This window comes from Dendrobium catenatum, unplaced genomic scaffold (genome assembly GCF_001605985.2).
Source record: "Dendrobium catenatum unplaced genomic scaffold, ASM160598v2 fragScaff_scaffold_870, whole genome shotgun sequence".
Taxonomy (NCBI): domain Eukaryota; kingdom Viridiplantae; phylum Streptophyta; class Magnoliopsida; order Asparagales; family Orchidaceae; genus Dendrobium; species Dendrobium catenatum.
This window is the reverse complement of record NW_021319332.1, coordinates 68821-82724: the sequence shown is the minus strand read 5'-3', so window position 1 is coordinate 82724 and position 13904 is coordinate 68821. Positions and strand designations below refer to the sequence as shown.

Here is a 13904-nt window from a genome sequence, read left to right as displayed (position 1 = left end):
CACAGTTACTCAATTATAATCACACTCTCTTAGACTCAATAAAATTAAAAATACAGACTTCGTACACAATAAACTCTAAACTGATCTGATTTAAAGTCTTCAACAATCCGGAGTATGATTTTCCTGAAATGTTAGTACACACAAACAATGAAACAATACATCTAAAATATGTTAGGAGAAATTGTAATTAAAACAATATTATTTAGAATCATAAAAACATACATGTTGCAAGAATATCATCAATTAAAAAACTAAGTTGCAACTATTTAAACATAGAGTATTTTTATTTTATATTTAAAAATAAATTTGTAAAGAGTTATAATTGTATAAAGTTTTGAAACTCCTAAATAAAATTATTTATTATAAAGTAAATAAGTCCAAAAGAATAAATCTTCTTTGAAGATGATTTCTTTCTGAATTCCTTAGAAGGACAATCATAGTCTGACAAACCTGAAGAAGGGATAAAAAAATAACTCATCTAGGGATAATTCCTCTTTGGTTTGCGCTAGGGTTTTTCTGGGCTCTGGCATCTCTGAGGGCGATTTCTGCGGCCTTCCTGCTCTCTCATCTTCCTATCGGTCTTCCTTCGCTCTCGGCCCTAGATCATTGTGCTACATCTTGGTTGCTCATTTTGCTCTGGCCTTTTGGCCTTTTGTTGTTCTCTTCTCATAATGGAGAAGGGTACGACCTCTTCAACTCCAGGTGCGTGGGGTGCTCCGCCATCAAATACGGCTGTCTCATTGAAAGGTTTGGCTGGATCTATTATTTCTTCTTCTACATCTCATTCTTTCCGAGATGTTTTAGCAGGACCTTCTTCTTCTAATCTTCTGGTAATCTCTTTCACTAAATCTACTGTTAAAGGTTTTTCGACGCTCTTGATGTCGGAAGATGACATTTTAAAACTTGCTAGTCCGTATCAATTTATGTTGGTCGGGAAATTTCTGTTAGGCGACCTAATTTGGATGCGATTAGAAATTTTTTTGCTAAATTGAAAATATCTGGGAATTGCTCCATTGGCTTGCTTGATGCTATACATGTTTCCATACAGTTATCGATTGATCTTTATTATACTAGAGTGTTTTCTAGGAGAACTTATTATATCCTTAATTGTCAAATGAGGTTACTCAAATGGACTCCATTTTTTAATGTCAAAGAAGAATCTCCCATTGTTCATATATGGATCTCTTTCCCTAATTTATGATTGCATTTTTTAATTCTCATGTTCTCCATGCATTAGGATCCATATTTGGCCGCCCTCTACAAACTGACCAGGCCACAACAAACCGATCACGACACTATGTTGCTAGGGTTCTTGTGGAAATCGATATCACTAAGAAACACCCTAAAGACATATGGATTGATTCTGAAAATTTTGGGTACTTACAAAAAGTTGATTTTGAAAAAGTTGCATATTTTTGTTTGCATTGCAAAATTCACGGGCATGCTTTACATGACTGTTTTGTAGCTCATCCCCAATTAAAAAAGTACAATTTTATTTCAAAAACCGTGGCTGCTCCTAATGTTGGAGAAACGAATGTGCTTGAAAGTTCTATTCCTTTGGGGGAAAACAATTTTGATCCTCTTGTTATGAAGCCTTACACTATGTAAAATGACACAGAGTCTAATCCTTTAGGTATCTCTAATGGAAATGAAAATTTGTTGAAAAAAAATGGAAGATGGAATACAATTTATTATGTGTGTCGATACTGATGGTGATGAGGAACCTACTCCTAATACTATGGGTGAAAATGAAGTTGAGATGATAAAGGGAGATGATCCTACTGCTAATATTCTGATTGTTAATTCTCTTTTGGAGGAGGACAATAGGGATCTTCAATCCCTAAACAATATTCCTACTGATTTAGCTACTCTTCAAGTTAATGGTGGGATAAATGATAGCGAACATGAGCCAAATTCTAAGGATGTGGAGGAAAACTTTGATGTTATGGAAGAAGAAGAAATTGGTTCCATTGACATTTTCTTACCTATGGAATGTCTAAAAGATTCTACTATTAATTATGTGTCAGCTCCTAGTAACAAGGCTAGAAAATTTGAAGAAGATTTCATAACTCAAACCAAAAAGAAAGGCAAGAATAAAAAGGTTACGCCCAACAATACCCCTAGGGCCACTAGAGCATCTTATATTGTTATTAATGTTTAAAGCTCTTATTTGGAATATTAGGGGGCTGGGTGCTTCTCTATCTAAGGATAGAGTTAAGAATCTTTGTAGGATGAATGATATTCAACTTCTTGTTTTGCTTGAGCCTTTTATTTCCGCTGCTAAATTGGACTCGGTTTGTAAGATTTTTGGGTTTTGATTTGGCTTTTGCTAATTGCACTAACAAAATATGGATTTTTTGAAAATGGTTTATTTCTTTAGATGTTCTTATAGATTTACCTCAATTAGTTCTTGCTAATGTTACTTTTAATCATGCCTCTAGTTATGCTTCTTTTGTATACGCTTCTTGAAGTAGAATTGGGAGAAAAGTTCTTTGGGACCAACTTACTGCTTTTGCTTCCAACGTTAATGCTCCTTGGATGGTTGGTGGGAATTTTAATTGTATTACTAATGTTTCTGAAAGAATTGGGGGTAAACCTCCTAATTTTCATGCTATGGAGGATTTCAATGATACGATTTTAAGTTGAAATTTGCATGACATTGGGTTCTCGGGTAATGGTTTTACTTGGAATAAGGGCACTATGTGGCAAAGATTGGATTGTATCCTCTTTAATGATCATTGGATTTCTTCCTTTCAAAATACCCACGTTGAGCATCTAACTAGAACTTTATTTGATCAATCTCCTCTTTTAATTATTATGTATAATACTAGCTACAATACTTTTCAACCTTTTAGATTTCAAAATATGTGGCTCCTTGATGATAACTTTGATAATATTGTGAAGAGTAATTGGGAAGCTCCTCTTTTCCCCTTTGACAATGTTTGTGGTATGACTAGATTTTGGTTCAAACTTAAAAGGCTTAAACAAAAACTTACGTGGTGGAATAAATGCATCTTTAAAAATATTTTTGCTAATATTAAGCTTGCTGAAACTGAGGTGGATAGTGTTGATCTGGCTTATATGCAGAACTCCACTATTACTAATCTATCTACTCTTAATACTGCCAAAACCAATTTGTTTAAACTTCAAGAAAAAGAGGAAGCTTTTTGGAGGCAAAAAGCTTCCTCCAAATTTCTTGTGGAAGGAGATCATAACACTTCCCTACTCCTAATACTATGGGTGAAAATGAAGTTGAGATGATAAAGGGAGATGATCCTACTGCTAATATTCTGATTGTTAATTCTCTTTTGGAGGAGGACAATAGGGATCTTCAATCCCTAAACAATATTCCTACTGATTTAGCTACTCTTCAAGTTAATGGTGGGATAAATGATAGCGAACATGAGCCAAATTCTAAGGATGTGGAGGAAAACTTTGATGTTATGGAAGAAGGAGAAATTGGTTCCATTGACATTTTCTTACCTATGGAATGTCTAAAAGATTCTACTATTAATTCTGTGTCAGCTCCTAGTAACAAGGCTAAAAAATTGGAAGAAGATTTCATAACTCAAACCAAAAAGAAAGGCAAGAATAAAAAGGTTACGCCCAACAATACCCCTAGGGCCACTAGAGCATCTTATATTGTTATTAATGGTTAAAGCTCTTATTTGGAATATTAGTGGGGTGGGTGCTTCTCTATATAAGGATAGAGTTAAGAATCTTTGTAGGATGAATGATATTCAACTTATTGTTTTGCTTGAGCCTTTTATTTCCTCCGCTAAATTGGACTCGGTTTGTAAGATTTTTGGGTTTTGATTTGGCTTTTGCTAATTGCACTAACAAAATATGGATTTTTTGGAAACGGTTTATTTCTTTAGATGTTCTTATAGATTTACCTCAATTAGTTCTTGCTAATGTTACTTTTAATCATGTCTCTAGTTATGCTTCTTTTGTTTACGCTTCTTGAAGTAGAATTGGGAGAAAAGTTCATTGGGACCAACTTACTACTTTTGCTTCCAACGTTAATGCTCCTTGGATGGTTGGTGGGGATTTTAATTGTATTACTAATGTTTCTGAAAGAATTGGTGGTAAACCTCCTAATTTTCATGCTATGGAGGATTTCAATGATTTGATTTTAAGTTGAAATTTTCATGACATTGGGTTCTCGGGTAATGGTTTTACTTAGAATAAGGGCACTATGTGGCAAAGATTGGATTGTATCCTCTTTAATGATCATTGGATTTCTTCCTTTCAAAATACCCACATTGAGCATCTAACTAGAACTTTATTTGATCACTCTCCTCTTTTAATTATTATGTATATTACTAGCTACAATACTTTTCAACCTTTTAGACTTCAAAATATGTGGCTCCTTGATGATAACTTTGATAATATTGTGAAGAGTAATTGGGAAGCTCCTCTTTTCCCCTTTGACAATGTTTGTGGTATGACTAGATTTTGGTTCAAACTTAAAAGGCTTAAACAAAAACTTACGTGGTGGAATAAATGCATCTTTAAAAATATTTTTGCTAATATTAAGCTTGTTGAGACTGAGGTATAGTGTTGATCTGGCTTATATGCAAAACTCCACTATTACCAATCTGTCTACTCTTAATACTACCAAAACAAATTTGTTTAAACTTCAAGAAAAAGAGGAATCTTTTTGGAGGCAAAAAGCTTCCTCCAAATTTCTTGTGGAAGGAGATCGTAACACTTCTTATTTTCATAAACTTGCTAATCATAATAAAACCAGCAGAACTATTCACATGCTCACGAACCTTGATGGTAATGAGATTGTTGACCTGGATCAGATAGCTTCTTCGGGTGCTCTTTATTTTGAAAAGATTTTTAATAACAATTTTTGTCCAGAGTTAAATATTGAATTTTACTTTACTCCCACTCTTGTTTCTAATGAAGATAACACGATGTTGACTAATATTCCTACTGAAGAGGAAATTTGGAATACTTTAAAAGATATGAATTCCGATACTGTCGCCGGTCCTGATGGTTTTACTAATAAGTTCTTTCAAAAATCATGGTTAATCATTAAAGAAGATCTTATTAATGCTGTGGTTGATTTTTTTGGGGGTTCTCCCATCCCTAATTTTTTCACTTCAACTTCCATAGCTTTAATTCCTAAATCCAATACTACTAATTATTGGAGTGATTTTTGTCCCATTAGCTTATGTACCTTTTTTAACAAGCTTATTGCTAAAATCTTTATGGGAAGGCTTGCTCTTATTCTTTCTAACATTATTTCTTTAGAGCAAACTAGTTTTGTTAAAGGTAGATCTATTTTTGATAATGTGTTACTTGCCCAAGTGTTAGTTCATGATTTAAATGTTAGGGTTACTAGTGGTAATATTATTTTCAAAATGCATATTACTAAAGCCTATGATAATCTTAATTGGGAATTTCTTTACAAAATTTAAAACTTGTTAGTTTTAATTTGCAATTCATCAATCTCATTAAAAACTGTATTGAGTTTTGTTACTTCTCCGTTATTATCAATTGTAAGTCCCATGGCATTTTCAAGTCCTCTAACGGTATCAAACAGGGAGACCCCTTATCTCCTGCTCTCTTTATCATTGCTGTGGAATTTTTATCTCGTGGTATTAATATTCTTTTCAGGTCTCACCCTTTTCTTAATTATAAAATGAATGGTGGTTTTCCCATTACTCATTTGAGCTTTGCTGCTGATTTTATTATTTTCTCTAATTGTTCCATTAAAATGCTGAACATCCTTTTCAAATTTCTTAATACATTTCAGCATTCTAGTGGTTTAATTTTTAATTCTACAAAGAGTTGCTTTATTCCTGCTAAGTCTATTTCCACTAGCCGCGTTACTAGTATTAAAAGAAAGTTTGGTTTAAAAGAGACGTTTTTTTCGATGAAGCATTTAGGTGTCCCGCTTTTTAAGGGTAAGAAACGTTCGCATTTATTTGATGGGATTTTCAAGACTATCCATAAGAAACTTTCTTCTTGGGCTTTCAATTTTTTTTTTTTCATATGGTGGTAGGCTTGTTCTCATAAAACATATTTTGTGCTCGATTCCTGTATATTTGATGCATACTTTATGTCCTATTATTAATATATGTAGTAAAATAGAGATTATTTTTAATAAATTCCTTTGGGGTTCCAAAGATGGTAATCATTCTATCATTTGGGGATCTTGGAGTAATTATGCTGGGACTATGGATGAGGGCAGACTTAGGTTTCATACCTTTACTGATATGATTAAGACTTTTAATCATAAACTTTAGTTTGCTTTCAGAGCAAATAAAAGTTTATGGGCTAAATTTATGGCTGCTAAATACTGTGTTGGGAAACACCCTTTAAATTGTTTCTGTAAACAAGGGGACTCTTTTAATTGGAAGAGGCTTTGTAGTATCAAGTGGGAAGCCGAAGAGTTCATTCAATGGGGGATGGGTGTGGGGAACATTTTTTTTTTGGCAAGATAAGTGGTTGGATAATTTTTCTATTGATAATCTCTTATATACTCATTCTACTTCTACTTGGAAAGTTAAGGATTTTATTATCAATAACGGTTGGAATGTTAGTTTGCTTGCCAAGATTTTTCCGGACTCTATTATTAACTTAATCACTAAGATCTCCATTCACAGGGAGAATGAGGATTGTATTTTATTTAATCGTTCTAATGATGGTAGTTTTGACACTAAACAAGTTTGGAATTCTATTAGACAGAATTTGCCTAAAAACTATCTTTATGGCTCTATTTGGCATGCTAGTATACCTCCTACTTACTCCTTTCTTCTTTGGAGAAATTTACACAATTGTTTACCTATTGATTCTCTATTGGTGAAAAAAGGTTTGTATATTATTTCTAAATGTCAATGTTGCTATCATATTGAGAATTTGAACCATGTGTTTATCAATGGCCCGATTGCTACTAAAGTGTGGATTCACTTTGACAACATATTTAATGTCCTTTCTACTACTCGCTATGAATCGATTACTTATCTTCTTAAAGATTGGTTGATTCCTACCAAAGGTCACATTAGAAATATTATCCCTATTATTATCTGTTGGTATTTATGGGATAGTCGGAATGCTTCTAAACATGATAATATGGTGATGAATGTTTTAAATGTCATTGCTAAAGTGAAAAATAAGATTATTCAACTATATGGTGCTAATTTAATTAAAGCTGAATCTTTCAAGAACTGCATTCACGTTGCTCGTGAGTTTGGCTTGAAGTTCACCCCTCATCTCACCATCAGTAAAGATAAGCTGATTCATTGGAGGTTGCCTGTGATTGGTTGCTACAAACTTAATATGGATAGTTCTAGTAATAATGTTAGTGCGGGCTATGGTGGCATTATTCAGGATTATAGTGGTAAGGTTATTGCGGCTTATGCGGGTCCATCATCTGGTATTAATGCTATCCAAGCTGAAATTGATAGCCTTCTTTATGGTGTTCAAGTATGTCTCTCTCTTGGCATTTCCAAAATTTGGTTTGAAGTTGATGCTATACTATTAATTCATTATATTAAAGTTAAATCATCTCCTAACCTTTAATTTCTATAAGATTAGAGATATTAAGCATTGTCTTTCTCTTATCAGTTAGTCTATTTCCCATATTATGCGTGAGGGTAGTGCGGTGGCTGATGGCTTAGCTAAAACGGGTTGTTCTTTGTCTGGATTCATCGATTTCTATGAGTATTCGCTTCCCAGGGAAATCAAGGGGCTTTTTAGACTGGATCGGTTGGGTCTACCTTATATTCGATTTTATTAATGGGGTTGTTTTTGTTTTTTGCTGGTTTTTATTGTTCTTTATCCTTTGCTGTTTACTCTATTGCTTTGTATTTTTCTATGTTCCCTTTTATGGATGCTTTTTCTGTTAGCTGGGCGGTTCTTGTTGTTTTCTCTGGTGTGGTGGCTGAAGGTTTGGATCTTACCAGTTTCATTATGTCAACTTTTGTTGACATAGCTTATAATGTTTTAATTCGGCTTGGCAAGTGCTCTATTTCAGAGTTTATTGATTTTGGTAGGATGAATTTATTTACTGGGTTTTTCCTCACGTTACCCCTACTCGTTCTCGCTAGGTATATTTGGGACAAGTTATGGAGTATCTTAAATTTTTTATATGTTTTGGCTGGGACTTTTGCGCTGGACGGTCGTGCTCTTTTATGTGGGTGCAGGTGGTTTTTTACTTTAAAGTGCAACCATTTATGGGGTTTTTTGGGCTTCATTCCCTGCATTCTGATTAATACCGTGGCTGCTCCTAATAGGGATGTTGTTGTTGATGCTGTTGGCTTGGATAGAACTATGTTTATCTATGCTCTATGCTGGATTTATGTCTCTCATTTTATGGTTAATGGTGAGCATAGTTCTGTCTAGTACTTGGGGTTGAATCTGGAGATGATTAACACCTCTTTGCTTTATTTGCATATTCTTAACGAGGGTAAACCTTGGAATGGCTGGAATGGTGTTCTATGTGACTGTGTTAACTATGATTTGTGGTATTGGATGGATTGGCGGGACCAGTATTTAGGTATCAATTGTCTATTGTTCAACATGGCTAGTATTTATGGGATTAACAAAGGCTATCTTATCATTTTGCATAAAAACAAGCTGAAGTTTATTCATCTAGGGAGTTTAACCCATCATCCTAACTTTTTCTATTCAACTTTAGTCTACTTTTGGTTATTTAATTTTTGGTTCAGTATCCTTGCAGGCCTTTTTTGTAGGTTTTTAGAGCTTCGCACTCATTTTGTGCAGGATACGTTTGTGGTTGAAAGGGCTATGCTGAAGGTGCTTTATACTCCCCTTTTCCTTTTTGTTCGTAGAATGTTATTAGGGTCTTTTGTAACTTGGATTAGAAGGGAACTCCGGCTCTTAGTTTTCTTTTTTATTTTGTTTGTAGCTCTTCGGAGCAGTAGTGAACTGGAGGTCCCTTTAAGAACCTTGTACCTTTTTCTGATATTAACACGTAAGCTCGTCGGTGGGTTTTAACCAAAAAAAGGGATAAAAAATAACTTTAATTTGTATAATCTTGCATCAATTTTGGTGTATAAATTCGAGCTTGTTCTTCGTGGAGCTTGGTCATATTTCGCTTTCCTATAAATTTTGGGTTGTATATTAAGTTGCACTTATCACATCGATATTTTCATTATTTCTTTTATATACACATTGATTGTTTGATTGTTGGTTGCATATATATGATTTGCAAAGAAGAATATGTGTTTTTTCTTGGTTACTTGGCGTTAAATCTTAATTTTCCAAGATAAACATTAAGTTTCTAGAATTTTATGGTATTTATCATTTTAAGATGCCAACATTTACTTTTCCTACAATCATAACATGTATATTAACTTTTCATTTTTGATCAACCCTATTGATAAATCATGATTTCAAATCCTTGTCAGCATCATTGTAAATCAAAAAAATGTTTAGCCACCAATTTAATCTAATGTTCTCTTAACATTTTATCTTGAGATATGTAATTAACTATGGAGGCTTGCTTTTATGGAGAATTTAGAACCCTTGTAAAAAAATCTAATTTAGTTCTCTTAAATATAAGAAAAGTCTCTAGGATTGTATTTGTAGACAAGTTTTATTTATATTTATTTTTATTTTATAAACTATAGTTGAATATAAACTTACATAAAATGGACTTCTACTAATTGCATATCCCACTGAAACTAGCATCTATTGTTTTGCCCCTTTGTCCACTTCTTCTTCTGAAAAAGGAACCATGTTATCATGGATGTGATGTAGGTTAGGGAGAAGGAAGATGAGTTGAGAAAGTGTGTTGCAATGAGCCCTTTCCAATTTATTGTCAGCAAGAGGGTAGCAAATGGGGAAGTATGTGTCACGAGCCCATGATAGATGGGGATGAGGAGAAGAGAATGGAAAAGTTCGAGCTATCCATGCTAGTTGGGGACTAAGCTTTGACATAACCAAACGAAATGGAGAAAAGTTTTGGGAGTTGAGGAGCATATAAATTGTGGTGATGGACTTGGGCAAGTGCCATCATAAATCCTAATGGAGCATGAAGATGCTTTAAATTTTACAATCAACTATGTCCAAATGGTCACATGGACATAATCAACGGCTGGAAATTTGTCCATTGGCTTATTATATAACATCTATTATTCTGATTTCACATTTAAATTTTTCTCCATTTGTCATTTGTCTCATTATTTTTATTTCGAGCAATACTAATTTTTTGTGGCAACTAGGTTTTATTTCTACGTCTCATTATTGAGTTGTAATTTTAATTTTTTTAAATTTATTGAAATTATTTCCTTAGAGTAAAATGAAAGTTTGCTTTGCCTAAATTTATCAAAAAAAAAAGTCCGCATAATCAATTGGCAACAACTGGACTGGAAAACTTTTTTCTAAAATCAGTCATTTGTTTCCATATAAGTTAAACAAATTTGGTGAATTTTCATCAAATTTTATGCATTGCGTAAGGAACACGGGACGAAAATACGGTGGCTCATGATTTTTGACTTCCCTGGCCAAAATAGGATATATTTTTCTGGTTTAAAACTGTACTGAACTTCTTCTTGAACTTACATTATCATCCCTTTATGCTAGACATGCTCATAATGGGTCCAACGCTGCTTGTAGCGCTTCTCCTGATTACTATGTTCGTCCTGCTGGCAGGCAGAAGTAAACGGAAATCAATCTCAAAGAAGATACCGCTTATTCCTTCACCGCCTGGGCTTCCTTTTATAGGTAATTTGCACCAAATCATCTTGTTACCCCATCGATCGCTCTTCGAACTTTCAAAGAAGCATGGACCCCTCATGCTTCTACAACTTGGCAGCATACCCACTCTTGTTGTCTCATCACCTTCTACTACTCGAGAGATCATGAGAACTCATGATCTAGTATTTGCAAGCTGGCCTTCACTTAAGGCATCAAGGATTTTGCTCTACAACAACAATGATATGGGCTTAGCCCCTTACGGAGAGTATTGGAGACAGACCAGGAAGATCTGTGTTACCAACCTCCTCAGCATAAAAATGATACAGTCATTTAGTTTAATGCGAATGGAGGAGGTATCATTGATGATCGAAAGAATTTCTCGCATGGCTTCAGCTAACAATGGTGTTGTGTGCGTGTCTGAGATCCTGAATAAATTGACAAGAGACGTTTTATGTAAATCTGTTTTGGGATCATCGTTGAGTGAAGAGAGAAGGAAGCTTCTTTGCGAACTTATTCGTATGAACTCTATTTTCTTTGGTAAATTTTTCCTGGAGGACTACTTTCCGCAGTTAAGGTGGCTTGATGTGCTCTTTGGATTGGAAAGGGAACTTATAAGGCATTCTAAGAAATGGGATGCTCTTCTTGGAGAGTTTGTTGAGGAACATGTTTCCCAATTGGCGGAAGGCAGTACTTATTTCATTGATGTCCTGCTTCAGTTGCAGAAAGATCCAAGCATGCCGTTGGTACTCACAAATGAGAAGATTAAGGCACTTTTATTGGTATTTATTTCAAACAAGCTCTTTTATGAATACAACAACTGCTGCTGTTAAAAAATTCAGAACATTTTTCTACATAACAATTGGTTATCAAAAGAAGGTTGCAGCTATTTTCAGCTTTCCAAAAATCCTGGACTTTTTTTCTGCATAACAATTTGTCATTGGATATTTTCTTTCATCCTTTTTATCAACTATTAGTACGAGAAAATTTAGCTAATTAACACAATTCCTGCATTCCGGTTCCGTAAAACTGAGAAAAGTAAATACCACATATATTAATTCAAGATTCTCAAACAATATAGGTATTTTATGTTATTCTTAATTTTGTTTTTTTTTTTCTGGCTTGCATCTTATGGCAAACTAACGTAGTGGCATCCCTTTGTTCTTTAAAGGATATGATTGTTGCTGGAACCGAGACATCCCTTGCTCTTCTAGATTGGTGCATGGTTGAACTCATTCGAAATCCAATGGTGATGGAAAAGGTGCAAAGTGAAGTGCGGCGAATAGCTCATGGAGAGGAAATAGTCAGGGAGGAGTACTTGGGCAAATTGAGCTACATGAAGGCTGTTATAAAGGAAGTTCTTCGGTTGCATCCACCTGCTTCATTACTTCTCCCTCGAGTCTCATTGCAAGATTGTCAAATACAAGAATATAACATTCCTAAGAAGACTAGGGTCCTCATCAATGCATGGGCCATTGGAAGAGACGAAGATTATTGGAAAGATCCACAAGAGTTTAAGCCAGAGAGATTCTTAGGTGACGATGTGGACTACAAAGGTAATGATTTTCACTACATTCCATTTGGTGCTAGTCGCAGAATTTGTCCAGGAATACAGTTTGCAATTTCAATTATTGAGCTTGCTTTAGCAAATCTTGTGTATCGCTTCAATTGGAAACTACCGAGCGGCATTTCCTGTGATGGTATGGACATGGAAGATGGTGCCGGATTAACTACTCCGAGAAAAGAAAAGCTTTATTTGGTTCCGCTAGCTATATAAATTACTTAGATACTTTACTACTTATCTTATTATTTATAAAGACTTCCATATATAAGCACCACGTCTTAAACATCTAATATATGCAGTATTCACTTTGTGGGAAGGTTGGCCTAAATAAGATTTATTGGAATGCTAGCCTATAATTCAAGCACCATCGACATAGAATTAAATGTATTTCTTGTTGTGTTTGGTAAATTCTTTTATTTAATGACAACAAACATCATGATCTCTATCATTGTATGCAGCATTCGATTAATAAATAGTGTACAATACTACTTATGAAATGAGCAGGCTAAACCCCTTTTTTTATTTACTTAATGAAAGATTTCATATTATCTATCATGAATATGCTTTGTAATTATCAAAATATGGCAAAGATCTTATCTTTTGATAATTACATTTTAATATGATGTTGTTTCTTCTAATCTTGTCTTGCCAATTCGCTTAAAATAAAACAATTTTGACCACCCGTGATGGCTTAATAATGATAACATGTTTATGGGCCTGGTCTGAAATCATTGATCTTAATATAACACATCATTATCAATGATCTCAGAACTTGATTAAATTTTAAGGAAATATATAATGCCCGAGTTGGCATTAGTAATTAAAAAAAGCTCAACTTGAATGCAACTACTGAAAATTAGAAATAATATCTAACCTTTTTAGGAAGATAAACTCTTTTTCTTGACAAGCATTTTAAAATGAATGATTTATAAAAAGGAAAAAGTACAAGAGAATTAATAAAATTTTGAGATTTTTAAATTTTTTTATTTGACTTTCAAGGTAATAAGTGCACATCAACATAATTCACAATCATCATTGTGTAACTTCGAATGAGGTGAGTTAACGGGCTACTCATTTGATAAGTTCTATGTGTGAGGAAGTTGGGCAGCCAAGTCAAGTTGAACAGCGTAGTAAAGCTAAACCTTAAGGTTTACCATCAAGCCTCTATCAGATGAGAAATGCTTCGAATAAATTTTAAATTAATTCATTATATTAATTTCAATAGAATCTCATGAGAATTATATATATGTTATTGTCCCCCTTAATATATATATATATATATATATATATATTTGGTTGTAAAGGGACTTTTGAAAGGTATTTACAAGGAGTGGTAGTGGTGAATTTTTTTTTTTTAAATGGTGATGGTAACCCAAAATTCACATTGAAAACTTTAATTCTTAACTAATATTTATCACTTTTTAGCCTATAGTACATTAAATATCAATATATTTTATCCTACACTTTTGTATATATATATATATTCCTTATATAAAATAATGATAATATTATTAGTTCAAACAAACCCAATGAACTCTACTCTTATTGGATTAATATTATAAATTTCATAAACCTATTAGGTTCAACTTGTCAATAGATCGAGATGATCTAGTGAGATGAACTAACCATATTGATTAAACTATCCAGGCCATGCAACATATTT

The 13904-nt window shown here is 33.7% G+C and overlaps 1 protein-coding gene and 1 long non-coding RNA gene across 2 annotated transcripts; both read left to right on the top strand.

Annotated features, from left to right (window-relative positions):
* The first annotated feature begins 409 nt into the window (after positions 1–409).
* On the top strand, positions 410–12454 carry LOC110109725 (cytochrome P450 71A1). The gene is made up of 3 exons (XM_020840924.2): positions 410–747; positions 10636–11459; positions 11849–12454. The coding sequence occupies exons 1-3, from the start codon at positions 672–674 to the stop codon at positions 12452–12454; spliced, it is 1506 nt and encodes a 501-aa protein (XP_020696583.1). The 5' UTR covers positions 410–671.
* Positions 742–8985, top strand: LOC114580233. Its single transcript, XR_003701569.1, has 2 exons — positions 742–830; positions 8699–8985. It is a non-coding gene; the product is annotated as an uncharacterized LOC114580233 (long non-coding RNA).
* Positions 12455–13904: the final 1450 nt, after the last annotated feature.